This window comes from Salvia hispanica, chromosome 3, assembly GCF_023119035.1.
Source record: "Salvia hispanica cultivar TCC Black 2014 chromosome 3, UniMelb_Shisp_WGS_1.0, whole genome shotgun sequence".
NCBI lineage: Eukaryota > Viridiplantae > Streptophyta > Magnoliopsida > Lamiales > Lamiaceae > Salvia > Salvia hispanica.
Genome location: NC_062967.1, coordinates 45,911,765 through 45,933,138, shown reverse-complemented (window position 1 = coordinate 45,933,138; position 21,374 = coordinate 45,911,765). Strand labels below are relative to the sequence as shown.

The following is a 21,374-nucleotide window of genomic DNA, read 5'->3' as shown; positions in this document are numbered from 1 at the left end:
CCCATTTCCTCCTCCCCTGCGCTGCCTTCAGGAGATGGGTGTAGAGCCCCTCGAAGCTGTGACGAATTTGCGTGTCAAGATCCGGTGGCATCGGCACCAGCCACCATATACTTGTAAATCATTCTCCCGATTTCCCCCCTAAACCGATTAAATATAGCAGCACTGAGGAATCTGCAACAGCAATAGTAGACTAATTAGGCAAAAACTTAAACATGTAAGCATTCCTTCTTCATTTACAACAATAGTGATGCAACGAATTAGGGTTCAAGTTGAGAAATTTGTATCCATTTCTCTGAATAAAATGCTGAGCTAAAACAGTGCACGTTTTTGCAACAGAAACGCACACGTGCATAATGCAATCAAAATCTGAATAACCAAAGAGGAGGGTGGAGGCGGCGAAGGGGAGGACCGGAGGAGGATGAGGGTGGTGGTGATTTGAAAATATCAAAATTGTGTTCAAAATAATAGAGGGTAATTTAGCCAATTCATAAATATTGAGAAAAATAATAAGAGAAAAGAAAAGAAAATATACAAAAATTCAAAAATCCCATATTATGAAAAATTCGCATACCTTGATCCCATATTCCGAAAGGTCAGCGATAGTAGTCCTAAATTTCGAACGAATATGACTCGTTTTTTTGAAATCTCTCTTTCCGTTTCTAGTTTGGGTGGGGGATAGAGGTGCCCACGGTTCAGGAACCGACGGTTACGGTACGGAACCGCCGATTCCGATTTTGGAAATTGTTGAACCGGAACCGGAACCGCGAAAGTGGTTCGCGGTTACGGTTCCGGTTCCAAAACCGCCGGTTTCAGTTTCGGTTCCGAACTGGCGGTTTTCCGGCTGTTTTTTTCTACGGTTCCAAACCGCCGATTTTTGGCAGTTCCGGCTTGATTTCACGGTTTTCCAGCGGTTTTTCACAGTTACGATTTGAAACCGCATGGAACCGGCGGTTCCGACACGGTTTCGATTCGAAAATTTTTAAACCTGAACCGAACCACGATTCAAAAATCGACGGTTTCAGTTCGGAACCGTAACTGTCGGTTACGATTTCGATTTTAACCGCCGATTCGATAAACCTTGGGCAGTGGGGGATATTTATAGAGATTTTATTGATTCATTCAGCTCCACTGCAAAGATGGATATTCAGTTTGGCTTTCAAAACCCTCTCATTTCAATAAAAATCTTTTCACTTCCACATCTCTAATTATTTATTACAACTACAAAAATCTCTTATATAACCCTAATTTAACCAATAAATAATTCGACATAGTTCTAATTCTTCATATCAATTCATTCAACGCGGCAGGTATGCTCTTCTCTCTATGCTCTTGACTATGCGTTGCGTTAAATTGAACAGAACAAAACTGAATCTGTATAAATGTATGGAAAACTGAATCTGTACAGAAACTGCATAAACTTGCCTAAAAGTATTTGATGCGATTTTTTTTCAAAAAAACTGGTTATGCATAGTTAATGTAGAAAATCAGAATCATACTTCTACAATTATATGATAATGGGCACCCACTTTTACAATAACCAGACTCATTCTTCAAAGCACTCCGCTGAGCTGAAAATACATGTCATTCAGAGGAAGAGGCGGCGGCCGCGGCCGTGCAGGGCCGCCCAGAGCCAAGCAAATGCCTTTCGATCTTTTTCCGGTAACGCCACATATCCTACATTTTTTTTATAAATGCAGTTTAGTTATCTGGCTTAGTTTTGATTCGGAGGCGAATTTGATTGATTGATTGATTGATAGGAAATTCCGATAGGCGTTGTGAAGTATTCTGTGGAAGAAGTAAACAAATACTCTAGGTTTGTGTCTTGGTCACAGAATCTGCAGACCTTTTTCGAGACATCTCCTTACCATTACCAAGATAGAAGGCTAACCCTACAGAGTCCGTTTCCCCCTTTCTAATTTCCGATCATTTTTGCTACTTTACTCTCTGCTGATTCACATGAACCGATTTCAAATTAGGGGAGTTTACTTTGAAAGACGTGTAGTTGGGATGTGAATTTGTTTTCATCCCAATTTTTCTAATGTGATTTACATGACTAATGCTTATTAATCCTGTATTAGGAGACCTGATTTAAGTATCTACTATTTGTTTAAGCTGTAGCAAAAGATAGTATACTCAATTTCATGGAGACTTATTGTATAGTGTAACTGTGTCCTTAGAAATTACAGGCAAAAATAGGATACAAAATTTCATCTGTTTTGACTGAGTTTCCTACTATTTGGATGATATAAACTTGAATAATTTGAGTGGATTTTAACTCCAACAAACTATGCGTATGAAATTTATGAATAAAACTTTTCAAACTAAAGGTAAAAGGAAATATTCTATTACTTGCTTGATGAAATGCCTCAAAGGCTTACAAGTATTTATAGAAGATGACAACACATGCATGAGAGCACTATGCAACTAACAACGAGGGGAACGTGCATGATGGAGAACTATGCTACTAACTGAAGAGAGAAATGTGATTAATAAAACTACTTTAAAGATGAGCAAAAGACTTAGTCAACAGAAAATAGGATGCTCGTATCATTGGATGTCTTGTTGCAGATATAGTGTATGATGTTGTAGGCTTGATGAAGAAAAACGTGCTATAAAAAGTGAAAATGACGAATGGCAAAACAATATCTCATCTGAATATGTCGTCCTGCTTTGTTGTTAATGAACTTGCAATCCGTCAAATTGCTACGAATAATTGTGTCTTGAGTTTTTATTCCATTCATTTACTTGCATTCCGTTGGTCTGATATATCTCTATAAATTATTGCAGAAACACAAAAAGTAGACATAGAGAGGTACTTGGATAAGAAATTGCAGGCAACAACTGTTAAGCAACCACTCCATCACTTAATAATGATGGACAAAGATCATATGCCTGCAGAACTAGTCAGAGGTTGATGTTCTGTTTGTATATTAAACAACTGTTTTATTTCGTAGCATCAATTTTCAGTTTGCCTGTGAATTTTCTTGGTCTCATGTATGGTGTATCTCATATATTCTTTAACGTAGCAGATGGACAGAAGATTGTCAAGAGAGTCAAGTGGGACAATGAAATAGGTAATAAGTTCGCAAGAATTAATATCCTTATTTGTTGGTGGTAATTGTAAACACTTAAATATGTTCTATTTGTAGCACTTTTTCCTTCTGAATTTTATTTTGAAAATGTGCTCTGATTGAATGAAAATTTGAAACGATTATAACAGACTTGAGCAAACTTGATCAGTTTGAGAAGCTTGAGGAAAAGAACAAGGTAAATTTTCCATATTAAACTGAAATTCATTTTAGCGTTTACTTTCTGAGTTACTCGAAGCAATGTCTTACTTTTTGTGCTTTTACTATGTCATTTTGATCTACTGTTGTCTATGGAATATGTGCTTTTAGGACACAGAAGAAAACGAAGAGGAGGAAGTAGAAGAGGAGGGAAATGAAGAAGATGGAGAAATAAGTGATGATGGTGATTATGAGCAGGTATAACTGATGACCTCGTGCATCTCACTCAACTTACATAATTTTCACCATAAACCTTATTTTTTGGCTATATTCAACATCTGACAATCTTGTGAATGCTTGTTTTTCAAATTATCCACTCATTTAAGCTTCTGTTGATTTGTTTGAGATATATTCCTCCGGATGAGAATTATATGAACCGTAGCTAATACTATGTCTGCAATTTATAGAATCAAGATTTTGATGACGATGAAGATGATTATAACATGGCTGAGGAGAATGGTATGCTTGGACTTGATCACGCCTTCTGCTTTTCAACTTATGGTCGTTCGTCCATATTTATGTTTCCTTTGATCCCCGCTTATGAATTTCTGATATTTGCAGATGAGGATATATATTGAGGGGAGTGGTAGGTGATGAAATTGTTCAACAACTTGGCTACATGTGGTAAATTTTTCCCATAGCAACGTAAGCTCTAATTTGGACAGTGTTATAGAATATCTAGTCTTTTGTTCTTAAAGAGAAAAAACCCCACCCGTTGGTGTACAGTCGTAGGATTTAGACCTGGTTTATGTTATCATTTTTTGGTGGTCTTCTAATGATAAACTATTTACATATCTTTTTCAATGCTAAACATAGGGTTAATTGCTAAATAAAATCCAGACTATGGTTAATGGCTTGTATTTGGTCTAGATGTTTTATAATTTTTGCAATAATAGATGCACTTTTTCAGCGACCGAAAAAAATGATATGGCTTGATTTTGTTGTACTATAAGTAGTATAGAGTGTATAGTACTTTGGTTCGTATTGTATGTGTTAAAAAAAAATCTGTTATGATTGCAAGCAATGACAGAATAACAGAAACACGAACGTATAAATCTCCTTCTCTATTACTCCATACATTATAAAGAACTGCATTAATATTAAGCAATTCGACAATTTAGGCGTCATTAATTTCATGTTTGAAACTTGTGCTATTAATGTTCTTGGTAAAGCCTAAATCCACATATATTCATTCAATAAATATTAGAATAGGTAGGTGAACGTCCAATACAATTTCCCACTGAAATGAGACAGAAATCGAGTCGTAAGCACATAAAACTTTCTATGAAATGTTGAAACTTGAAACTAATTGATCGATCAAAAATCAGATGCTTTGTGTTATCATATCATAGAACGTGGGAAAGTACGTCATATATACTATATATATATCCATTGATTTATTGTGCTATTTTGATACTCCCTGATATTCATCTCTCAATTATTTTGACATGTACTATAACCAATAAATACCTCTAGGTGAGATGATAATGTGTATCATCTTCATATAGCCCAGACATGTCTTTTTAGAAAAAAAAAATTGTTATTTACTTTAATGTCCTTAAACTCATAGATCGAATATAATATAGTGTATTTTTTGGAAATTCTTTTCTGCAATGCTAATCTTGAATTTTCGCTTTGGTCATCCAAGCACTAAGAAACGACTCAAATTTACGTATTCATGATTGCGACTTTGTACTAACCAAAACAAAGTGTAAAATATACTTCTTTATCCTAATTATTACTAGATTTTTTCCCCCTCAAGAATAGTACTGCATATACTAGAAGGCACCCCGCTGAATGCTGGTGAATATATGTAAAAACGAAATAAGTGTAATTTCTCCTTAATGTATTCTTGTAGCTGATCATCAGAGCATGTGTACAGATAGTAAGTAGTACTATTGTACAATTATTCTTATTATTTTGAGCTATATTCTAAATATTGCAATAACTCAAATTGTAAGTTGATAAAAGTACTAATTACTAGTACTTGTATTGGAAAGAAGTACATTTGTTAATTGTTATACAATTTACATATCAAAACAGAAATGTAGAAGTTGAAAATTACAAGGAATGAAAATGGTAAACTACTGTAACCCATGGGCTCAAGCACGGGGCATCGAGGCTCCGCGAGTCGCCGGGCAAGCGGCCACGCTTGTCACCATATAGCCCGTCACCATGTACACACAATATCACAAGCCATGTAAATGTTACTTAGACATGATATACATGTGATTTACCAATTTTTTTTAACCAATGTGAGATAACATTAAATACTTAATGCTTATAGTTTATACATCCTCCCACAATTCCACGTTCAAGTGGCCATCTTAAAATATTAAGTATATTTGATCCACCCACAAATGAATTTGAACATTCATCTATTCGAAATATAAATCAATAATACGTCGTTTAATTTCTCCACACTTAAATTTTTGGTCACAAGAAAATCAAATAATATCGTAGCTATAATTTCTCATTTAATCCGATTTCGCAACAAAATGCGTATATAATTGCATCACTTTTACTACAGTAGTATTTTGGTTGTTTACAATATAACAAGACATTTACAATTCGTAATGTTGATTTATCTCCGAACAAATTGTAATTTTACTGCATATTCTAAAATACTTACTACTTACCACCATGTCAACTTTAGTTTTCTGCGGTGGGGGTAAATTACCCAAATTAAAAAATTGTACTAAACGTGTAATTGCAAACTAGTAAATGACAAAATTTTATGGAATTATATGTAGTTAATTAATTCCTTTTAACCAAAGCACTCATTATTTCCTGAAAATCGGTGGAAGACAACCTTCATCTCTACATATGTTACTATTATAAAATAATTAGGTTTGTTTTTGTGGCGATTTCATTACCATTGAAGGGCAACAACCTCCATAACAAAAACTAACCAAGATAGAAAATTACATCACCAACCCACCAAACCCCACCCACAATTCAATATTAATCAACTAAGAATAAGGAATAAAGTATCAAAGTTAGATAAATTGAACAAACCTTCTTCAAACGCATGTTCCTCCACACCTCAATACGTGTAAGGATCTTTTTCATCAAAAGGAGCCCACAATTTGTTGAAGCATTTTTTAGAAAATTTACTTTTTCAACTATGATATCAGATTAATTATAATCATATATAAATTTCGGTTCGTCGCATCCTTGGAAATTTTGTACATAATTTTACTTGAATAATACGTCTCTTCATTATTGTACCATTAAACATCAGAGACACAACTTTCATGATTTATGTATATGTTATTTTTATTTTCCAATGATGCCATAATTCCTGCTAAGTTTTAATTAAATTTTTAACATAGACTGTTTTTTCTTTCTTTTGATATACTCGATCGTTACTAAAATATGAGTGTATGGAGATATACATAGTACTAATGTTTATAATTTTTTATTAGAAATCAAGAATGCAATGAATGAAATATTCTAAAGTACTCGTAGTAGTATATTTGATATAAGTCTATATCCTTGATTCATGGATGCATCGCGTAATTTTCAATGCTATATAGTGAGAGAATTTTAATTTGTGGGAAAATATCATCAAGACTTATAATGGCTGACTAAATTGGTCATGAAGAATTGAGGTGTATAAAGATGCTTGATTTATTCCTTTGATGACGCGCTCCTTCTTAAAGACTTCATAGCGACGTATGTTCTCATTGAATAAGTCAATACCCTAAGTATTTGCTACATAATATTATTAGGGGAAATAAATTAAAGATCATAAAAACATATTAATAGCATTGATATATATGAAAAAAATGCATACAAATAAAGACACCTAAACCATACTAATGGTGTAATGGTGGGCCCAAAAAGTCCATAAAAACAGAGTTTTAATTTAATTTATATATTAGAGACAAATGGAACTAGAAACACAAGGTAGTGGATAATGCGTAACATCCATGAACAACGGATTTATTCGTAAAAATTTGAATTAAGCACTAAATTAAGACTACTCCATGTTATATATTTAATTCGGAAATCTATATTTAATATTAGGCAGAGATTATATCCATTTTACAATTAAACAAGCACGAACATAGTAAAATAAAAAGAAATCATGAGGCGTAAACAAAAAGAAATCGATAACTATCATTATTCAATAGCAACGAAATAAGAGAAATTCATAAGCAAGTATGGAATAATCGAAACATTGATGATCTGATCACCAAATTATAACGAAAATTTCCTAGGAAATTATCTTTACCTCCTAAGAAAATAAAAATCTTTTTCCACCGCCGTAAATTGTCACCAGATGGCTAGCAGCCCTAAACCGGCGCTGATCAAGAATGGCATCAAACCGGAGGAGAAGCTCCGAACCGAACCGGAGTAGTACGGGTCGACCGGGTACAAGTTTCCGGGCGGACCGTTTATGTATATGTAAGGCGGGTTCGGCGGGTTCTGGCCGCCGCCGCTGGGAGGCGGCGGGCAGTAGTTGCTCGGCGGCGGCTTCTTCTTCGGCGGAGGGGGCGGCAGCGCTGGCGGCGGAGGAGACGGCGGCGGGTTGCAAGGGTTGTTGCAAGGGCATCCACCGCACTTATTCTCTTCTTGGGATTTAACTGAAGTTGAGATTATGGCAAGAAAAATGGTGAATTGCAAGATTTTGAGGCTAGCCATCATGGTTTGAGAGTGATCAAGAATTTTGATTTAGAAGAATGGTGTGGTGTTGGAAAGGGTCTTGTTGAAGTTTGTTTAGGTGCATGGAAGCATTGGGAAAAGGGGGAGGGGAAGTTTTGGAGAAATAATAGGGGGAATTTAGGAGGGATGTGGAAGTTATGGTTATGGCTTCAATTATAATTTTTCTATGTATTGAGGGGTTTGGCTTAATCTATAAGGCAAAGTCACTATTTGCATGTGGATGGTCCACTTTATAGGCCCCACTAATTAGGCCTTAGATTTATAGTTTGTGTACTTTTTTAGTGTTTATTCTATTACTAATTAAGTATACATAGTCTCTAATTGGATTTATGTAATTCCAATAATTGTACACCTTTTCTTATAATACAATTGCTTTCTCACTATTCATGAGAAATAAATTAAAGAAGATACCATATCTGTAAATCAATTAGTAGTTGGTAGCGCCATTTATAAGAATAAAAAAAGTTGTAATTTCTAACTATGGATGCAATAAATTGTCCACTACTATACTAATGTTTAGAGTTAATTGGTGTTTAATATTTGAATAGTATTTGTATTATTGAGAATTTTGATGGATATAAAAATTTAAAAGTCAAGGGGGCCATGTTAGACATGCCTTACCCTCGGCCACAATCAAGGTTGCATGCATCACTAGAGGAATATGAGGAGAGGTTATAAATCTATTATTGGAGCATCATTTGAAAGCAATTTTTAAGGGAATCATGCAAAGAAGGATGATGAATTCAATACTGTTTTTAGTAAACAAATTTAGACAACTCATCTTTTTTCCGAAGAGATTTCGACAACTCATCTTAGTTGTGAGCTTTTCTTAAGAAGACACCGATTTTCTTAAAATTATTAAAATAAAGAGTAAATTAATTATTTATTTTAATTGGACTAGTCCAAGTCACTCATAAGTCAATTATGCAATTCGTCGGTGGTCCGAAGATTTATAATTTTATATAATGACGAGCAAGTATATTAGTATAAAATAGATTATACTATTTATGGATAATTAATGTACATAGTTCAATAGTTGTAGTATTAAAACTTGGTAATTTCTTAAGAATAACTTAAGTCAATTAAGACTGTAAGAGCGTGGTCACATGGAAACAAGATATTTATTAGTAATTAATATAACCATGGACGGCACCTCCAGTAATATTAATGTCGCAATCGATTATAAGTTAACGTTACTTTAATTAGATGGAGAAATTGGAGCTATAATTATAAATTTTCTTTTCATTGGTGGAAGCAATTTAGTCAAATAGTCAATTGATTTGTAGATATATAAAATCAGTGCTTTTCAGTTTTCACAGCGTCTCCTTTCATGGGACCAAATATAAGAGAAAAGAAAAATTTCTGAATACAAATTTTCTTTGTCAACTCAACTAGTAATACATGAATCTTCTTTAGTGGAATTTGCAGCCTCTACAAATTTCCATGGCCATATAAATAAGAAAGAAAAGCAAGGCGTGCTTAATGCTTCAAAATAGCTTGTCTGGTGGAATATATAAGAGTGTTTGGTATAGTGGAATTGGAATTATATTTGAAGTTAGGTAATTCTAATTCATTCCAATTATTTTGTTTGGTGAAATTAAGTAATTGATCTAAGTATTAAAATGAATTAGAACTACCTAACTTCAAATATAATTCCAAGAGAACTATTTCAATAAAGAAAACGACCGATTGATTTTTGGAAAGGACAAATCAGATCAAGGCAAATGTTATAATACGATCTCTCTATCGCTCACTAAATTATACTACTACGCACAACAGCACAATATAAAACCAAAATTTGAAAGAAAACACATGACAAAAACATATGAAACTTAGTACTCATTAAACCCTTTTCACCAAATGAGAACTCATAGTAATATTTATTCCAACAAGAAATTGACCGTATATATAAAACGAAATCCAAAAAAGAGAGATTGAATATTAATTCATAACAAAACAATAGATATCCACTTTGACTAAACTTGTTGTCTTGTTGATCAATGGATATTGAATCAATAAGGAATCAACAAAAGAATTAAACCCGATCTTGATCTTGATATTTCCAATTAAGAAGATCACGATCAGCACTATCAACAATTAGGTATATGAGTAGGTGACACTTGACAGGATCACCAGCGACATTATCACAATCTGCATTCAGTTTCACATAATCAAAATTATAAATCAATCGAAATAGTCACTTTAAAATTTCATCTCAGTGAAATAAAATCTGTGAGACTAAAGTTTCAACTCTCAATAATATCAAATGACAGATTAATGATACTCAATCATATTAAATGACACATTAGTAATGATAAGTTGTAGGAGTCGTGTGTGATAATTTTGACTTGTGGGTCATCTGCTTGTAGCTAATTTTGTAATGGAGACTAGAGAATGTACTCTCAAATCATAAAAACAAAATATTCACGTCTTTTTCTATCTAACATCCTCACTAGAGTCCGAGTTTGAGTTCGAGTCGGAGTAGAAAGATAAAAAACTCAATGTGCATAACACTTGAATAGATATAAGTCTAATCAATTCGCAAGAAAATTGATTAGTTGAAAACGTAGGGTTATGTGTTTTAGGGTTATGTGTTTTGATCATCTAGATCTTCTAGATAAATGATCAAAACACAGATCTAGGAAAATTGATTAGGTGAAATTATAAATATATGCATTTTCATCATATACAATCGATTAAAAGAAATACATCTACAATTCTAAATGATCAGAACATACATACCTACAATTTCAACAAATCAATTTTCTTGCCAAACCTATCCCACTCGGATCAATAAACATGAATTATTCTCCATATACAACTCGTTGATCTTTAAGTAGAAGCATGTCTTTACAAGATAAGGTTTCTTATCCTTACTTTCGATCTTCATCTTCGGTAATACACTCAATAATTCATCACTACCATTGAATTTGACATGCCAAGTTATCCATGTACAAACTCTTGCATATACCAGAAGTAGATCTTCCTTGGTACATATACAAAAACTGATGTCCAAATCCAAGTCCTCTCTAATCCTATACCACAATGTCTAAACACTAAGCTAATACACAACAAAACTGAATCCCTTATGATCTCTTCATATGCACATGTTGTGTGTTCCAAAACTGTTGAATTGTGGATTCCCCTGCTGCTGCTGCATCATGCTTCCTTCCCACCAACTGCTCGGCACATTTCCGGATTCATATAGATTCGGCTGCCCACAAAGCCACTGCGAATCATAAACATCTTGTTGCTGCGCCAAGCCATCCCAATTGGGCATGTAAAAATCTTGTGCCATCTCCCAAAACATGCTCTGTACTTCACCAATGCTGTAACTCTTGTCCTGTTTTGCACAGTTGATCACAAAGTTAGAAACACATCCTAGCCACCTCCACACTACTACAAACAGATGCAAATTAAACACTATACTAGTGGCCACAAATTAGAATTTAGTTGGGCCTAGATCACACTTGTACAAATATCAACTTAGCTGTGCATCAAGTTTGCTCAGGCCTATTACAAATCTTGAAGAAACTAATCATTTTCTTGAAAACATAAGCTAGAGTTGATCCCAAATTAAAGAACTCCCAAAACAAAGATTAAAAATCCTCACCTCTTTCCTGGCATCATTCATGAGAGACACCATCTCACCGACAAAATCAGCAAATCCCTACAAACAAAACACACAAAATTAGAATACAAAAGTGTTGAATACATCATCATATAATTAGTTCTATCACAAAAAACACAACACCTACCTCGACCTCATCTTCATCGTCTTCACAGCTATACAGCCCTGCGTCATACAACATCCTCTTACTCCTATCTGACAACACTGTTCCATCAAATAAATTGCTAATTAGTTTCCAAAACTCAAGGATGAAACAAACACAACCAGCCATAATTGACAGCGCATTACACACTACCTGAATAAGCCTCCTGAATTTGCTGAAATTTCTGCTTGGCCTCACCAAGAAGAGAAGGGGTTCTACTCCATTTATCCGGATGCCATTGCTGAATCATCAAAACACAAAAAGATTCAGCATTTTCAACATCCCAAAACAATTTGACTATAGCATCGATTTTGCAGTCAGCAATCTCTAATTTCGAGAAAAAGATTCAATCTTTATGCTACAAGATGAAGATTTTGCAACAAACATACCATAGCGAGTTTACGATAAGCGCGTCGAATTTCTTCGTCGGAAGCGTCCGTAGCGACGCCGAGAACGCTGTAATAGAGCGGCGACCCTCCACCGCAGTCCATCAACCAAATCTCGGGATGAAAACTGCAAGATTGTTGAAGCGGTTAATGTGCTATAGCATTCGAAATGAGGAGGTGTGGTGGCTGGAAAGCGATGGGGGCACAGTATATATAGAACGAGGAGATGATTCTTAATGGCGGTTTATGAATGAAATATAATTGGAGTTTGAGGAAAGATGAAAAAATATCTAGGCGAGGCATCGACGTCTCGAACATTCTACCGCTTTATTTTTTCTTCCATTACGTGGAAATATCATCTTCCAATTCCAGATTTTTTCGCCATGTGTTTCGTAAACCGAGCAACGCTTTTTTTATTGAAGAATGATTTTTTTATTTATTCCGTCATAACTCGGATAAACTTTGCTGCACAAATCTCAAATTGATCATTATATACAAAATTGAAGTGCAATCCAAGAATTGCATTCAGCTCTAGGATCCTATGAGGATCCATAATGGATGTCCTAGTGGAAGTCCTAATGAGAGCCTTAGTGGTTGCCACGTTAGCATGTCCTATCTTTCTGCAATGGTGGACCCCTAGTGCATGCCCTATTTCTTATCCACTTTTTATTTTAATTTTAAATCATTATTTTTTAATTTTATTTTTAATTACTATAAAATATCAAAATATATTATTTTAAACACCACAAATGCAAAAAAAAAAAAACTACATTACTTAATAGAAAAGTGGAACTAAATCATACTTAGATTAAAAAAAAAACTACATTAAAACTAAAATACTAAAAAAAAGAAAAAACTAAACTAGTCATCTAAATTCAACCTCTGCGCCAAATTCTTAGTCCTCTGTCGGGCTTCCGGATCGGTTTCTTCACGAAGGCTGTTTTGGGCGTCAAGTATAAACCTATACTCAACCACCTCGCGATAACCTCCGAACTCCTCGATCGCCCTGTCCATGAGCTGAACAGATGGAGCAGGCGCAGCCTGCGGGGGGGCCACTGATCCAGACGCGCCCGCCTTCGCCTTCCCTTTGGCCTGGGCTTTGGCAGCCTTGGTACCAATGGGACGTCTAAAAGTAGATGTAGGCGTGCCGGAACTCCCTTCCGGCTCAGCGTTCAGATCCACAGGAGATGGGCCGCTGCTCGTGTAATCGCCAGCGGCGGTGTTCTTCGTCCGCTTCAGAGCCGAGGATCCAACCGGTATCCATCCGTTGAACTTCCCCTTGTCCTTCAAGATCGGCCAAACATTGTACAGCTTGAACTGCCCGAACTGCTCGTTGGTACTCGGACAACGACTTGTTGAGGACATCCTCCATGCTCTCACCGCTAGCCCTTCCGTCCCTGTTCCTTGTTGTAGATATAGCAGAAGTTGTTGACGTGGAGCTTGATCCGATCCCAACACTTGCGCAGCTGAACCTTGGTCCGCTTGAACGCCCACTTCGGTTTCACCTCGTTGTAGCGTTCCTCAATGCGATCCCACATCCTGGCCGAAGTCTGGTTGTTGGAGGCTATCGAATCCTCCGATACATCGACCCAACACTGAGCCACCTTCAGGTACTCATCCAACTCGTAGTCAGTACGCCCTGTTGCGTACTCCTCGTTCGGCTCGTCGTGTGGGAGTGGGACTGGGACCGATGGCGCCTTTTCTTTCCGCGCCATCTTCTTCTTCCCTTTCTTCGGCGGCGGCCGCACAGGGGCAGGAGGTTGCCCACAACTAGGCTCCATATCCTCAACCCGATACTCCTCGGTGCCCAAGAACGGATCGAACTCAGAGTCGGAGACGAAAGTGGATCCTACAGATCCAGGCGGTCTTCGTGGCCGGGCCACCGGGCGCCGCGGCCGCCTCCTCCTCCTCCAAACATCGGCATATCGTCGTCGACATTATTCGGGCTCGGGTATCGACTCAGATCCATTGTTGAAAGTGTGGATATTGAGAGAATATAGAAGAGAAAGTGAAAGGTTTGGTGTGTGAAAAGTGAAGAAAATGGAGTATTTATAGTGGTTTAAATTAGGGTTAAATAATTAAAAAAATATATGGCTCGGGCTCGGGCGCGCCTCTGCAATGGGCGCCCGAGCTCACGCCCGATCGATCGGGCTCGGGATCGGTCGCGACCGAACTATCGGTCGCGCTCGGGCGTGACCGAGGGCTGCAATGGATGCCCGACCACGCCCGAACCCGATCTTGGCAGATCGGGCGCGCGATCGGGCATCCATTGTGGATGCTCTAATAAAAAAAAAGTCTGATTTCACAATTATAAACTAAAATAAATAATTAGATAAATAAAAAGTAAATACTAGTACTAGAAGCCTAAAGAAAAGTTATTCGAAGCTCGATATTTATAAGCTTTTCTTGCTCGTGTACTAATCAAACTAAAGAATTTATGATCGCGTGTAAGGTTTGTCATTAACTGATTAATGCGTTTTCCAGGGAATGTAACTAATCTTACTTGGAATAAGAAAATCATGGATCTTATTATCTTAGCATGTATTTATAAATAAAATATAGTAGAAATGTTTTTGGCAATGATGTATATTAAAATAATTAATGCATATTAGTATAAGATTCGTTTCATTTTAAAAAAATGAAATAAATACATAGCTGTATCACTTTATTGTTGATCTCTAGTGAAATATACACCACATATAGTTTGCATAATTGGACCACCATAGCTGTATCACTTTATTGTTGATTTCTAGTGAAATATACACCACATATAGTTTGCATAATTGGACCACCATCAAATGCACATGGACCATCGGCCTGATAGCATGAAAACCAAAGAAATTGATAGGGATGTTACTGCAAGCTAATCTGTTTCAGCATTTTTTTATTTAGTCTAATTGGATGGTTTTTTCAAGCATTAATAAAATAAATAATGATGTTAGACGATAAATTAGTAAATTTGATATCCACATCCAATCAAGTGGAAATTGGAATCCAAATTTTAATATTCCAAACCCAATCTTAATCTCCTCTTTGGGGTCAACGAACCTGATTCAGATGAAAAATCCTAACCAGTAACCACAATCCCTCTCTCTCCACAATCCTAAACATGTTCAATCAATACCTACTAATCGTCGTGCTACTATTCCTCGCCGCCCCAATCCACTGCCGGAGGCCTCACGTCATCAATTTCCGATGGCCGAACCTCTATCCGGAATCCTTCGCCTGGGATCCCAAATCTGACCACTTCGTCGTCGGCTCCCTCCGCCACCGCCAGATCATCTCCGTCTCCGATGCCGGCATCGCCTCCTCCCTCCTCTCCGACGATTCACTCCCCCACGACTCCTTCTTCGCCGCCATCTCGCTCGATCCCCGCCATCACCGCCTCCTCGCCGTCGTCCGCCGCGTTTCCCCTCCCTTCTCCGCTCTAGCCAGCTACGACATCCGCACCTCCCGCCAGCTCTTCCTCGCCCCGCTCGACGACCTCCTCCCCTCCGCCGTCGCCGCCAACCACGTCGCCGCCGATTACTCCGGCAACGCCTACGTCACCGATTCGGCGAACAACGTCATCTTCAAAGTCACCGAGCAAGGCGAGGCGTCGATACTCTCCGCATCCAAACTATTCAAACCCGACGCCGGCCGAGACTGCGGACTCAATGGCGTCGTTTACAGCACCAAAGGCTATCTGTTGGTGACTCAGTCAAACACAGGGAAGCTGTTCAAAGTCTTCACCGACGACGGTTCCGCAAGGCGCGTGATTCTCAACAAGCACCTGACGGTGCCCGACGGCATCGCCGTTAGAAGAGACGGCGTCGTTTTGGTCGTGTCGAAGCATAAGCTGTATTTCATCAAGAGCGACGACAGCTGGAGCCAGGGAGCGGTGTTTGACGAAACTGCCCTCGATGAGGAGAAGCACGCCAGTGCTGTGGCGGTCGGGGCGGATAGTAGGGTATACGTGTTATATGGGAATGTTGACGAGGGCATGATGGGGAAAGACGAGTTTAGCATAGTGGAAGTGGAATCCGAAGCAGAGGGTAAAGAGGAGAATGTGTGGATTTTCGTATTGCTTGGTTTGGGATTTGCTTATTTCTTGTTTTGGAGATTCCAAATGCGCCAGCTTGTGCACAATATGGACAAGAAACATGCTTGATTTTTTTTTCTCTTTCTTTAATTTTGATCGACTAATAGTTGATTTTGTTTTTATACAAAGATTTAGCTAAGTTAAATGTGTTTTCTTCATAGTCTTTACATTATACTCCTATCAGTAAGTACAACTATATGTCCAATTGTTGTTATATTGATATTTATGCTTATATTTTTAGAAGAAGAAACAGAATGTCTTTATTAATGAAATTGGCAATCTCCATTGGTTAACCAAAATGTCAAAATACAGAGAGTGAAAATACAACAGGTTTATTCTGAGATGCAGAATTAGGTCACGGGAGAGTGGTTTCAATAGGTTTATCATTTATGATACCTGGGAGTGCTGGAATCATTGGCCCTTCATGTGGAGCTACTTTTGACTCTTGAGATGTGCTTGGCTGCTCTGTTTCATCTTTTATCTCTGCCTTCGTTTCCTTGCCACTGTGATGTACCTTTGATTTGGCTTTGGTCTCATCCTTTGGCTTCGGCTTTGCTTCTTTTGTGCCGCTGTGTACCTTTGACTTGCCTTCCGCCTCATCTTTTGGCTTCTTTTCTTCACCTTCATCTTTTGCCTTTGACAGACCAGCCTTACGCCTCAACTCTTCAAATTTCTCCCTAATCTTCTGCCTCATTGTCGCATTTCTAGTGCTTGCTTCAGCAGATGCTGGAAACACAAGAGATAGAAGACCTACAGACGCAGCTGTCAACTGCATCATTTCTCGCCTAGATGTAGCAGATAGGCTTTCTTGTAAGAGTAATTTTTCCTTTCCGTTCACCTACAAGCAAAGCGACCAATATAAATAAGATAAAACAACAGAGTCGAACAATCATAATGATAATAAGAGAGACATTCATAAGTATTTTTAACCAACTCAGCCCAATTATTTTGGTTTACTTATTCTGTAATTCATCCACTCAACTCAACCATGTATGTCTACCATGCAAAGGAGGAGAATAGTTTGTATTGGCTCACTCTCAATTTATTCAACAAGCACCTTACATAATTCAGCCTTAACATGACATCAGATAAGAACATGACATGGTAAGAAGCAATCAGCCCAACTACATCAAAGAGAGAAATTATAAATGCTGAGGTCGTGAGACTGGAGGATATCCAAAACACTTGAGTTAAATAAAGAGTAGTAGTAGTAAGTTACAATGTAGAAGTTGACCTACGCTTTTAGCGGCAATGGCAAAGATACATGCAGACTGGAAAGTGGACAACATGTACAGACCACAAGCATGAGCAACATTACGTTTTTTTATGACTAGTTCCATTGTCTCATACGAACAAAGACTCGAGAGCCAGTAACTTACATTCCATGATAAATTTTCAGTTAGATAGCACTCTGGCAAAACCAATTGTCTAGTTACTATTGGAAGGCAAACAACTTGCACTCTGGTGTAATAATCGATTCTTATAGAATGACTCCAAAACTATCGGTAGTCCTTATATTTAGACAGTAGTGTTTGGGGAAATAATGATTGACAGTAAGTGAAATCTAGAAGGGTTTATCAAACTTGACATATATAATTGAACAAAGAACCATTATCCAAACTGGCAGATATGTATTTGCATTACTTTCACTATTATTGTGAGCATTTAACATCTGAACATGTCAAAATTCAAAATTCATTATGTGGATGGTGATAGTACTAACCTGGGAGTAAGGAAAACGCTAGAGTAATGAAATCTTACTGAAACAATCTGTACCCCAGTGGCAGTACTAATTTACATATATGCATCAATGCAAGATGATAGATCCATGACTTGAATTACTTAATCACCACTTTCACATAAGCAATCAGAGAACTGGTTTACAATTTTATTTATGTGAAGCTAAGTAGTAACGAGCCAAGAAACATCGATCAAATCTTCAGATTTATAGCAAATGTAACTTTTTTACTAATAAGAGCTAATTACTTGTAACACAATTCCATATATAACTTCAATATACTTCATTGCAACAATCACTTAAATAACATAGAACACTAGAAACACATTTTCAGTCAAATAATTACTCAATCATGGAAGATGGTAAATTGTTGTTATAAACCATACAATTTGTTAAATATCTTCAGAATAAATATTGTAAATGTGAAGAATATCTGAACTGTAATCAGCAAGTCACTCTTTCTTGTAAAGTACATGATGCATCCATAAATTATACAGACTAGGAAGTCACTCCAATAAGCTTCACATTCTCCCACTAGGCACTACTATAGAAGGAGAATAAAGCATTTCTCCACCTTATACAAAGTTATAGTAGAATAATTTTTTCTATACTGAACACCGGTAATTGGAGATAGAAGGTTGGGAGTCTTCCACTTAATCCATAAGGAATAGTTACCATAGCAAAAATCTAAGTAAGACACAATACCGTCAATGTTCCTGGACTCAGATGCACTCTTTAGATGATGTAATCTCATTTTGAAACATTACAACATACATATAATTGTGTAAAGACTAGCAGTTCAAGAGTTCTAATTACTCAATTAGAAAACATATCAGTTTATGGTATTTGTGAAATGTCTAGCCAGTGAAGAAGATGTTCAAGTTAGGATGGACTTGGAGAGCTTTAAAAGAAAAGATACAACAGTTGTGGGTAAGGCAAGTGGTGTCGAGGCTTTCAAATGATCCTAACCATTACTGTCAAGTTAAGGTATTATGTACCATTTTAAAAAAAAAGTTGAAATCCAAGATGGTTGCAGTCATTGTATATGGTCAAGAACTAAAGATAGAAACATAGAATGCAAGAGCCATCAGCCAACAAATTTTGAGTTCACTTTAGATGTTGTGGATTTATTTTGCTGTGAGGGAGGTTAGTCAATAAGCCCCCCGTTTTACGCATTTAAGACAAAAACTCAAGTCACTCTAGTAGAGAAAAACTTTGAAGCTCAACATTCTCTCTTGTTGCCCACAAAAACTCAGGTTTTTGTGTTCATTATCTAAGTCAACTAATTTTGCAAAACTGCTAATTCTAAAACTAAAACCTAGGTTCACGACTTCGCGTGCACAGTATCAATCCCTCACAGTCTCTTTACCCCGACATTCAATTTCTTCAGAGACCTTTCAAACTCCACATGTGAAGAATAGAAGAGTTAGTTGAAGACCGAAGAGCAATAGATCCAGTATGTCTAGTAGTAGTATAGCAATATAAAGTCGTTTAATTGTAACAAGCTAATTCATGGCTTTAAAACCACATTCGCACACTACAGAACACTGAACACACAAGCATAAAAACGCACAAATTAGATGAAGTGATCATGATCCTTAAGAAAATTAGAAATGAAAAATGTAAGTGAGCAAGGAAAATAGGAAAGTGGAGCTAGGAGTAGAAAATAGAACCGGAAGAGAAGGTTGAGCTTGTGTATTCATCATTGAGACTTTAGACACTTTGGATATCGAATCATCTGACCCGGCGACCAGAGGGATCCGGCAGGAAACTGGTTTGAAGGTGGATAACGACATTTTCCGGCGTAATCAACGGCTGCGATGGTAATCAACAGTAGGTGAACACATTAAAAGAGGCGGTTCGCTCTGTTTTTGTGCCTTCTTCACGTCCTGGTTACTCTATCTCATATACTCCTAGAAAATATGTGCACTTTGTCGTGTCTCTAAAAATATGGATGTTTCTATTTATGAAAAGTTGCGAGTCGACCATTATTAGTTGAGTAATTGTGTTAATTAAATATTAAAATAATAAATATAGTTAGTTAACAAATTAAAAATAATTTATTAGTCTTTGGCTCATTTTCAAACTTTTACTTTTATATTTAAATTATTTCTCTATTATTTTTCAAATTTGAATTAAAGTATGTATTAGTTAATTACATTTGATGGTTAAAAAAAATTTAAAAAGTTATACACAAATACCATAATATTATGCACGTTCCCTATACTATATATATGTCTATACTTTTTAATTAAATGCATAAATAAATTACTTTTTTTTCAAATAAATTAATTTTTGGTTCTACAAAATTTGGTTGCATAGACTTATTGTTATTAGTTATTCCATAAGAAGTACTCCCTCCGTTCTATAGTAATAAAGTCATTTTATCATTTTGGTACGTTCCATAGTAATAGAGTCAATTCCATTTTTAGTAAAAGTCAACACATTTTTCCACACCTACTTTACTCTCTCTTACTTTTTTCTCTTTTCATCTCTCTACATTTTTCATTTTTCACTTTATTTACCCTTTACTTAACTCACCTAACACAATTTTTCTTAATCTTCATGCCAAAAAGAAACGCCTTCATTACTATGAAACGGAGGGAGTACATCAATTTATTTATAAATTATATCATTAAAATTCATTATTACAATTCATTAAATACACTAATTATTTGTTATCATTTACTAATACTACTTTAACTATTTTTTTCATTATCTCCCTTACTTTAATTCCATATCATTTTCACATATTTTTAATTGGCTAAAGTATTTTTCTGGGAGCATTCTGATAAAGTCTTAGATTGGCACGTGTTTAACTTTATAACAAAAGGGAGAAGAAAAAATGAATGAAACATAAATCACACTTTAATGTAAGTATATGTTTCTATGTCCGCTATGAAATTTCTTTTTTTTTTTGGGTTCTAATAAATATTTTATTTTATTTTTATTATTTTTAGCACTTCATTAACTTAATTTACTTATATTTTATATAAAATTAATATATAAAAATAGTCCCCTAATTTTGATAAATCTAAAGGTAACTCTTATCCCGGTTAGTGGAATTCATTTTCGAGGATTATGTTAAAAACTGAATGGAGATTGCTTTGTTACATTTTCACTGAAATTGGATTGTTTTCCTTTGAAATTTCATTGTGTTATACGTCATGTGCATTGCCCTTATACTTTAGTGGCGTTCGGTTGTCATGACTAATTATCATAAGACTATCCATCTAAGATTAAGTTGTGGAATTATTTTAGTTGGAGGGGTGAGTGAGGCTATGACTAATTAACATGAGACTATCCATCTAGGATTAAATTGTGGGGTCAATCTTATGAACCAAACATGATACATATTTAATAATGAGATTTAGTCTTGCTAACCAAACACCCACTTTGGGTACCCAACGTCCTTATGTTATAGTGATTGTTAATTAA

General features: G+C 36.3%; 5 protein-coding genes across 8 annotated transcripts; 2 read left to right on the top strand and 3 right to left on the bottom strand.

The window, feature by feature from the left end:
* The first annotated feature begins 1,166 nt into the window (after positions 1 to 1,166).
* On the top strand, positions 1,167 to 4,091 carry LOC125215658 (glutamic acid-rich protein-like). 4 transcript variants are annotated; one of them, XM_048117140.1, is made up of 9 exons: positions 1,167 to 1,307; positions 1,542 to 1,659; positions 1,758 to 1,896; positions 2,788 to 2,910; positions 3,030 to 3,074; positions 3,221 to 3,267; positions 3,399 to 3,485; positions 3,695 to 3,746; positions 3,849 to 4,091. In XM_048117140.1, the coding sequence occupies exons 2-9, from the start codon at positions 1,579 to 1,581 to the stop codon at positions 3,863 to 3,865; spliced, it is 591 nt and encodes a 196-aa protein (XP_047973097.1). In that variant the 5' UTR covers positions 1,167 to 1,307; positions 1,542 to 1,578; the 3' UTR covers positions 3,866 to 4,091. The 4 variants fall into 4 exon arrangements, with proteins under 4 accessions (XP_047973097.1, XP_047973099.1, XP_047973100.1 ...); XM_048117142.1 differs by having other exon boundaries at positions 1,255 to 1,307; positions 1,590 to 1,659; XM_048117141.1 differs by lacking the exon at positions 1,167 to 1,307 and having other exon boundaries at positions 1,408 to 1,659.
* A 3,477-nt stretch (positions 4,092 to 7,568) lies between these two features.
* LOC125210328 (leucine-rich repeat extensin-like protein 6) lies at positions 7,569 to 7,937 on the bottom strand. The gene has a single exon (XM_048109886.1). It carries the CDS (start codon positions 7,935 to 7,937, stop codon positions 7,569 to 7,571), a length of 369 nt encoding a protein of 122 aa, XP_047965843.1.
* A 2,989-nt stretch (positions 7,938 to 10,926) lies between these two features.
* LOC125210738 (chaperone protein DnaJ-like) lies at positions 10,927 to 12,343 on the bottom strand. The gene is made up of 5 exons (XM_048110319.1): positions 12,121 to 12,343; positions 11,885 to 11,972; positions 11,717 to 11,793; positions 11,572 to 11,628; positions 10,927 to 11,301 (listed from the first exon to the last, which is right to left on the bottom strand). The coding sequence occupies exons 1-5, from the start codon at positions 12,220 to 12,222 to the stop codon at positions 11,056 to 11,058; spliced, it is 570 nt and encodes a 189-aa protein (XP_047966276.1). The 5' UTR covers positions 12,223 to 12,343; the 3' UTR covers positions 10,927 to 11,055.
* A 2,745-nt stretch (positions 12,344 to 15,088) lies between these two features.
* Positions 15,089 to 16,365, top strand: LOC125213768. The gene has a single exon (XM_048114498.1). It carries the CDS (start codon positions 15,227 to 15,229, stop codon positions 16,265 to 16,267), a length of 1,041 nt encoding a protein of 346 aa, XP_047970455.1. The 5' UTR covers positions 15,089 to 15,226; the 3' UTR covers positions 16,268 to 16,365.
* A 67-nt stretch (positions 16,366 to 16,432) lies between these two features.
* On the bottom strand, positions 16,433 to 19,850 carry LOC125213769 (microtubule-associated protein 1B-like). Its single transcript, XM_048114499.1, has 2 exons — positions 19,610 to 19,850; positions 16,433 to 17,036 (listed from the first exon to the last, which is right to left on the bottom strand). Exons 1-2 carry the CDS (start codon positions 19,730 to 19,732, stop codon positions 16,554 to 16,556), a joined length of 606 nt encoding a protein of 201 aa, XP_047970456.1. The 5' UTR covers positions 19,733 to 19,850; the 3' UTR covers positions 16,433 to 16,553.
* Between the last annotated feature and the right edge of the window lie 1,524 nt (positions 19,851 to 21,374).

Excerpts from the sequence above, each read along its gene's own strand:
- LOC125215658 (XM_048117140.1), top strand. The coding sequence starts at position 1,579 with ATGTCATTCAGAGGAAGAGGCGGCGGCCGCGGCCGTGCAGGGCCGCCC. Across the intron at positions 1,897-2,787 it reads TAGAAGGCTAACCCTACAGA|AAACACAAAAAGTAGACATA; the intron begins GTCCGTTTCCCC and ends AAATTATTGCAG. Across the intron at positions 2,911-3,029 it reads GCCTGCAGAACTAGTCAGAG|ATGGACAGAAGATTGTCAAG; the intron begins GTTGATGTTCTG and ends TTAACGTAGCAG.
- LOC125210328 (XM_048109886.1), bottom strand. The coding sequence starts at position 7,937 with ATGGCTAGCCTCAAAATCTTGCAATTCACCATTTTTCTTGCCATAATC.
- LOC125210738 (XM_048110319.1), bottom strand. The coding sequence starts at position 12,222 with ATGGACTGCGGTGGAGGGTCGCCGCTCTATTACAGCGTTCTCGGCGTC. Across the intron at positions 11,794-11,884 it reads AATTCAGGAGGCTTATTCAG|TGTTGTCAGATAGGAGTAAG; the intron begins GTAGTGTGTAAT and ends TTGATGGAACAG. Across the intron at positions 11,302-11,571 it reads TGAATGATGCCAGGAAAGAG|GACAAGAGTTACAGCATTGG; the intron begins GTGAGGATTTTT and ends TGTGCAAAACAG.
- LOC125213768 (XM_048114498.1), top strand. The coding sequence starts at position 15,227 with ATGTTCAATCAATACCTACTAATCGTCGTGCTACTATTCCTCGCCGCC.
- LOC125213769 (XM_048114499.1), bottom strand. The coding sequence starts at position 19,732 with ATGTCGTTATCCACCTTCAAACCAGTTTCCTGCCGGATCCCTCTGGTC. Across the intron at positions 17,037-19,609 it reads AAGCTCAACCTTCTCTTCCG|GTGAACGGAAAGGAAAAATT; the intron begins GTTCTATTTTCT and ends CTTTGCTTGTAG.